The 7,514-nt window shown below is 39.9% G+C and overlaps 1 protein-coding gene across 2 annotated transcripts in view; it reads left to right on the forward strand.

Moving 5' to 3' along the window:
* The window catches only part of GPR158 (G protein-coupled receptor 158), a 184,048-nt gene extending 177,994 nt beyond the window's left edge, over positions 1–6,054 (forward strand). Inside the window, exons 11-12 of one of the 2 annotated variants that reach the window (XM_051802308.1) lie at positions 379–1,201; positions 1,328–6,054. In XM_051802308.1, coding sequence (XP_051658268.1) covers positions 379–1,201; positions 1,328–1,833 — 1,329 coding nt within the window. In that variant the 3' untranslated portion in view covers positions 1,834–6,054. Of the gene's footprint in view, positions 1–378 lie in introns of both variants that reach the window. The other variant, XM_051802307.1, reaches the window with a different exon arrangement.
* Positions 6,055–7,514: the final 1,460 nt, after the last annotated feature.

Consider the following 7,514-nt stretch of genomic DNA (forward strand, 5'->3'; position numbering starts at 1 on the left):
ATAACTGCATAGATAAATTTTTAAAAACGTGATTAAAAGAAAAAAATGATTCCTATTTTACATGATAAAAGGGGTTATATTCTGAGAATAAAGAATAGCTATAGAGATCAGCAGGAAAGCATACACCACAGCATTGCAAAATGTGAAACATACAGCATAAATGCATATGAATTATGTGTGCTGTGGAAAGTAACATTTTTAAAGTGGAAAAAAAATTGGATTCAATTTGTTGGAGAAATAGCAAATTCAAGAATTAGAAAAGACAGTGAAGTAAGTTTAATGCCATTGTTAGAGCAATAGATCTTGCACTCATCAGGTTGCTTGTTTGACTGTACTCGCTCTGTACATACTAGTTTTGCCATTCACTTTGCTTTGCAGGATGAGCTGAAGAAACTATATGCCCAGCTTGAAATCTATAAAAGGAAAAAGATGATTGCTAATAATCCACATCTCCAGAAAAAAAGGTGCTCTAAAAAGGGCTTGGGGCGCTCGATAATGCGACGTATTACAGAAATCCCTGAGACAGTCACCCGGCAGTGCTCCAGGGATGAGAAGGACTTGATGGAGCACAGTGCTGTGAAGAGCTTGGCCACACTGAAGAAAAATGCACAGGATTCTACAAGCTGTGCAAAGCCAAAGGAAGAGACTTTGAAAAACAGGGTCTTTTCCTTAAAAAAGTCCCACAGCACTTACGATCATGTTAGGGATCAAACAGAAGAACCAAATGGCTTAACTACAGAAAGTGCAGAAGTTATACCTGCTGAGAAAACACTCCTGGAGTCCTTGAATGGTAACAAATTAACCAAAAATGCTCCTGAAAAAGTTGAAGCTGTCTCCACTGAATCGGTCCCTTTGGTGTGCAAATCAGTAAGTGCACATAATTTAAGTGCTGATAAGAAACCTCTGCATCCAAGAACGTCTGTATTACAAAAATCCCTCAGTGTTATTGCTAGTGCCAAGGAAAAGACTCTGGGACTAACAGGTAAAACACAAAGTCTAGAAGAAAGCACTAAATCTCATAAACCTCAGCAGAAGGGTAAGGAGGCCAGCAAAAAGCACTCAGCCTCTGATAAGGGGGAACATAAGGATTCCCACAGGAAAAACTCTACCCACTCTGAGGAAACAAAGAAAGCCCATAAATCTGGAATTATTAAACAGCAAAGGGTTAGTCAAACACCTGCAAATCCAGACACAGGCCCAGGTAAGTCTTTGCACAAGGACAATTTCGACAGAGGAGAAGTTTGTCCTTGGGAGATATATGACCAAATTCCTGGTCCTGTGCCTTTTGACTCTAAAGCTCAAAAACATGTATCTATTGCTTCCTCAGAGGCAGAGAAAAACCACCCTTCCCAGCCAAAGGGGAAGACTCATCATAAGCTGAAGACACCTGAGGGGTACCAACAGTCAAATCAAAAGAGCTCAGAGAAGGTGGAGGCAGCCACTCGGGAGACACAAGAGCAGCAGGTCTTTGAAAATGAGAAAAACCAGTCAAATTCCAAGTCTCAGGTCGCTCCTGGGCTGAAGTGTGAGAATGTTAATAAATATACACCTAATACCTGTCCTGGGGAGCGGGAAGAGCTGCCCCAGAAAGCAGCAGAAAAGGAAAACCTCAATAAATTGGCAGAACAGAAAAAAAATGCCTCTTCCGAGGGAAATGTGCTTTCATCTAACTCCCATAAGCCAAGTAGTTACTTACAGCAACCTTTAGCATCTCGAGCTGAAGTCTGCCCTTGGGAGTATGATACACCAGATTTACCAAATGCAGAAAGAAGTGTAGCTTTATTGAACACCTCTGCTATAAGTGCAAATAAAACAGCAGCACCTCGAAAATAAGAGGCTTTTGGACTGAGGAGGGTAGCAACATTGAGAAGAAAGACAACAGGAAGGACAGAGGGGACTTAGGCCAAAAGGATCTGAAAATTCCTAAGGAGCATCACTTAAATCAAGGGAATCAGCACTACAAATAAGTAGAAGTGAAGTAAATTATCATTGATGTTGTTATTATTTATTTGTTGAGTGCCAACAATGTGATTAGCAATGCCCAGAATATGGTCCCTGCTCCAAGGATTTTACTGTGTCAGTGAAAGAAATCTGCCTTTGTGAAATCACTTCTCATTTAAAAGAAAAATAACATGATGATAACAAACGCACAGTGTAGATCTTAACCGAATTATTTCTGGATGCCGTAACTTGCTTTAACTTGCCCTTGGGACTTTAAAGATCCAGCAGAAGTAGGGCACAGAAAATGTTCTGATGGCAGAAAGGGGTATCAATGAGCAGCTTATTAAAATGACGACTTTTCACTTTATATATTTAATCTAAATAGCACTGCTAACTCAATGCATCCCAAAAATATTTTCTATAATGGTTGCTCTCATTTTCTTATTACTATATGTTTAAGTACACCGTTGTGTCTCATATTAAAGCATTCCAGATTGTATAATTTTTGCAAATAACTTTGATATTATGTGACACAACAACATATTTATGCAATCTGCAGATACTTTCTTTTAATTGCAAGTTAAAATATCATTTTGTTTATATATAGAATTGCAGTAATCTTTCACTGGCTATGAAAGCCGTAATTCTTATCAGGAAATTCTTTTGATCTTTGGAGATTATTTTTTTTTCCTTTCCTGTGATTTATATAGTGAATTTTTTTGTTTACTCTCTGTTATTTAAATTTATAGTTTGATACTGTATTATTCAGGAGTTTTATATGCAGTAAGTTATGCACTTCCCTGTTAATGTTCTTTGTTAGTAGTGGAAATTCAGTCGTCTTAGCTGCATATTAGGACAACTTATCTGGTTTTTTGTTACTAATTGGAAAATATCATCTAACAAAACAGAACTCTTACTTTAAACATGGATTGTGATGATCTTATTCAGTATTCCCTGCTGAGCATATCCTGCTAAATAAGGTAAGAAAGAATGACAGTGAATATACCCCAGAAATGATCACCTGTTTTACTAAAACCAGACAGCTCTGGGAAGTATATTAGCTAGCCTATATAGAACAACACTGTACTGTTTACCCCTGATGGCAAACCTCACAAACTTCGCCCTTGAGTGAGAAGTCCAAAATATTACTCTTCCCCATACATGCAATTGTAAGAGGTAATGGGAATGGAAATGATGGCACTTCTCTCCCACTCTCCAAAATGCTTTGATTTTTTTAAAATTTATATGTGCATTTACAGTAAAAGTTAGTGTTTAATACAGTGCTACTTTTCAGCAATAGCTACAGTCCTCATCATGCATATGAGCTTAATTCATAAATGGCCCATCCACAACTATGAGTCTTAGTGATGGTTCACCATCAGGGCCTGAGGACATATTGTAAAGAATCCAAGGAGTATCAGTAATTATGAAAAACCCCCAGCCATCTAAATGTGTTACCAGTAAAGTGCTGTTCACTGAAACTGGCTATACATAGTGTACTCCAAAACAAAGACAGCTCAGTCCTAAAGAACTTGTGCAATTTGAGAGAAGTGATGGGATTCAGTGGAAGAACATGAAATGAGGATGATTGAATAGAACGTGTTGTTTAATATATATATAATATATATAAAAATAGATATTTATATATGTTTAATATATATATATAAATGTCATATCTAATACACACATGCACATACACGTATGTAGTATAAACTGATTTTTGTGGCATCATAGAAAAGTGGCTTAAGATAAAATGCAATGAGCAGAGGGGCACAGACAACCTGGGCATGAGGAGGACTTTTTCTGTCCTTTAGAAGGGAGAGGAGTCTATGGGCATGTCTAGACTGACAGATCAAGATATATCTGATCTTCCTACTGCCTCTGCTAAGCCCTAATCTGGAATATGCCAACACTTAAGCCAGCTGGGGACAAGTTGGCTCAGGTCTTGGTGCTGTCTAAACACATTGACCTCACTTATAAATTCTCCTCATAGCTCCAGATTAAGTGGCTGAGCTGCCCCAGCCTACCTGGTTAGCCAGAGTGATGCTCAGTTACACCACAAGGACATGCTGCCTCAGGTCTTTACTACCCTGGGCTTGTCCGACTCTCCCACCCCTCTTTTGTAGGGCCTAGGAGATCTGACTGGCACCCTTGCAACCCAGAATCCCTGTTTCCCCCATGAAAGGGAGTCAGACATATGAGCCTGAGTGCTTTGGACATCAGTGCACCCACTTTGTACACACAGTGCCAGTGGCATCCTATGTGCAGCCCAAATCCAGCTCTGTCCTTAGTGTGGAAAAGAGCTGAGGTTAGACTTGGTGTGCTCAGCTTCTCCCTTCCCAGTCCCAGACACTAGTGGAATTTGTCTGTAAATTTTCTGTCAACTTCAGTGGGACTTGATCAGCTCTTCAGAGAGAAAGTAACCCTATATTTCTATGGGAAGAAGTCCATCCTGGGAACATAGCTTCCTGGGGGTCCTCCAGGAGCACACTGGCCCTGTATGCAGAGAAATACACAGTTTTAAACCTGATGAAATGCTTACCACCTCACACCTCCCCTACCCTCAAAGGGAGGTTCTGCAGCCCATCTTAGCAGTGGTTTGTGGGAACGGGATGGGGGGACAGCTTATTGCAGGCTGCCCTGACTCACAAAACTAGTGCTTTGTCAGACCCAGACAGTGATGTTAGAAGTGGGAATCCATGGAGGAATCATGAAACTAGATATTTGTGTGTTCTCACTGCCTCTTGGAGACAGATGGTCGCAAGGAGCAGGCACCAACCCTCTTGCCCTTGCTTGTCTGGCCCTCCATCCTCAACCTCAGAGCTGAGCAAGGACACACTGCCCATGCCCTGCTCTGTGGGAGCCGTGTTGGGGTGCAGCACACACCAAGGATGAGGGGATCCACACTGGCAAAGTGTCCACACAGTACCACTGCCCCTTGCATTCCTGGCAGGATCAAGCCCTTCATGCATGATTGTGTCTGTGCCACCGCTATGTATCTATAATTCCTTGCTTGGTTTCTTTTCCCTTTCTTTCTCTTTTTAAAAGATAACTTCATTAGAAACACAGAAACAAAGCCCAGTCCTTGGCTGGTGTACAACAGCCCAGTTGCACAGCAAGCAAAAAGCTGGTTTACCGTGGAAGGCACTGGTTTGTATATTCTCGTTTGGGTTTGATTTTTTTCATCCTGACCATTTCCTTCACTTCTTAAAAAGTGTCTGTTATGGTTCTTTAGGCTCATTGTAGTCACATCCCCTAAGACTGACACAACTGGGGAACTTTCCTTTAGAAGACAACAAAGCTTTCCCCAGTCTTTTAAGAAACTGATCTTTGGACTACAGATTCAATTGGGACTTAAAATTATTTCACATTTAAGAAAATGAGGGGCCAAACTTCACACAACTATTCTGTTTCTCTATGATGCTACTAGAAACATTGCTTAATGAAGACATACTAAGTTAGACATAAATAATGTTCTGTATTTCATAGATTTTTCTCCACCAGCAAATATGGGCTAGATTGCTTAGTTGTCTTTTTCTGGAGTTTCATTATCCAAGAGAAGTGCAACTCTAGAATAAAAATGTTATAAAGATGTTTTCTAGCATATCTGTTCAGAGAAAAGACAATAAACATGAAGGTCACAAACATTTGCTAGGTTGTCCTTTTAAATGCATGTGCAAGCTGCATTTCTCCTTTATTTCTAAGACATGGTTTATAAAGAATTAGATTTATACCAATCTTATTAGACTTGTATAATTTATGCAAGATTATGCGCTTTAAAATATAAATCAGTACACACCTATCGTCAGCTTTGGTGGCATCATAGACTTGAAACCGGACAATACTTTTATATTTGCTCTCCTTAGGCTTTTGCATGCATATGACAACAGGCAGGCCTGAGCAAACACTGCCTTTGACTTTTAACATTTTAGCTACTCCAAGTTGTAGAGTATATAAAGCTGTAAGTCTCTTCACTTTATAATGTGGTTCTTATGACAATGTTATCTGGCAACCAACAGCATCCACCATGAAATACTTAATAGATTTATGTTGTAATGTGTTGCAGCATGTAAATAATGTAACTTCTCTGCAATAAAGCACATTTATATGAAATCTGTCTGCAGGCTTTTGTGTTGTGGTCTTCTGAAGTCATTACTGATCCAAGCTAAACAGGTTTCCCATCAAACTTCTAAAGTAGCTAATTTTACAGCTTATATGATCTGATCATGTCAGTAGCATTTTCTGGATTTTCCTCATATTTTCTTAACATCACCCTTTAGAGTAGATTTGTACTGTGTTCAGGATTTCTGGTTAAGGAAATGGCTCTGTTTTCTCAGTGGTTGCAATTTTGAGGTGAAAAAACTGTAGAGGCTGTTCTATTTTTTAAATTTAATGGCAGCTACAATATTAAAAATAACAGGAAGTAACTGGATGGCATTTTATCATGTCACTGTAAAATCCTACAGCTCATCTGTACGGTATGTGTGTATACCTGAATTCCTCATCTAAGATATGTGTCTAACAGATATAGGAAAGATACAAAAAATAGTAACAAAAAAGATAAGAGAGAGAAAATGGCAGCTGTGTAAGTGCAACTTGTTTAGCTTGGGAGAGAGGTGACTCAGAAAGGGGGATGAGATCTATATAAAATTATGAAGGATTTGAAGGTAATTAGGAGACTGGAATTTGCTGGATTTTCTCATGTGGAAACTACAGAACACCCAGGGTGGCCATCATGCAGCAGCTTAAAACAAATGAAGTTTTCTTCTGTATATGGCATAAATAAATTGTGAAGCTCATTTTCACAGATTGCTGTGAATCTCAGGAGATGTGACAGGGAAAGAAGGGAAAGGGAATTACTTATGTTCCGTAAATGAACTGTATACAAGTCCTCTGCAAGCAAGAAGTCCAGAAAAATAAGACCTGGAGATTTTTCTTTTAACCACTCCATGGAGCTCAGCTCAAATTGAGAGCAGCTTTGCTCTCTCAGGTGCAGGGTGTCAAAATTAATAGTGGCCTTTTGAGCCCCACTTCTGACATTTTCACAGTTTTTAAGAAGTAAGGGAATGATTTCCAAAGTTTTATGGCTTTGGAAATCATCCACAGCTGTATTTTCAAATACCATCTTGCTTCTCCCATTATATTCCATGAGAGGAAACCATGACTGTGCCTGCCCAGCCATGAGAAGCTGGGGCGAGGGGTTGTCCCACCATCAGCCTGCTGGCACCCATGGGGAGGGGATAGAGAAGGCAGATGGGCTCTACACAGTAGTACATGGTGGGAAGAAGAGAAATACAGGCATAAATGCAAACAAGAGGCTCAGAATGAATGTTCAGAAAAGTTTTTCACCGTGCGAAGTCAAACAGTGGAGAAGTTTTCCCAGAGGTTGTGCTGTTGCCATCCTTGGAGCTTTTCTTGGATAAAGCCCTGATCCTGTAGATTTGAACAGCAGGTTGGAGACCTCCTGAATGATCCCATTGTCCTGTGAAAAGTGTTTACTACCAGAACTTACCCCTCACATGATCCTTTGGAAGGCTTGCAGGTGGATACCAGGTAGCTCTGACTCCTGCCCA

The sequence above is a fragment of the Manacus candei genome, unplaced genomic scaffold (genome assembly GCF_025592945.1).
Source record: "Manacus candei isolate 608988 ecotype Guabito, Panama unplaced genomic scaffold, ASM2559294v1 h1tg000056l, whole genome shotgun sequence".
NCBI lineage: Eukaryota > Metazoa > Chordata > Aves > Passeriformes > Pipridae > Manacus > Manacus candei.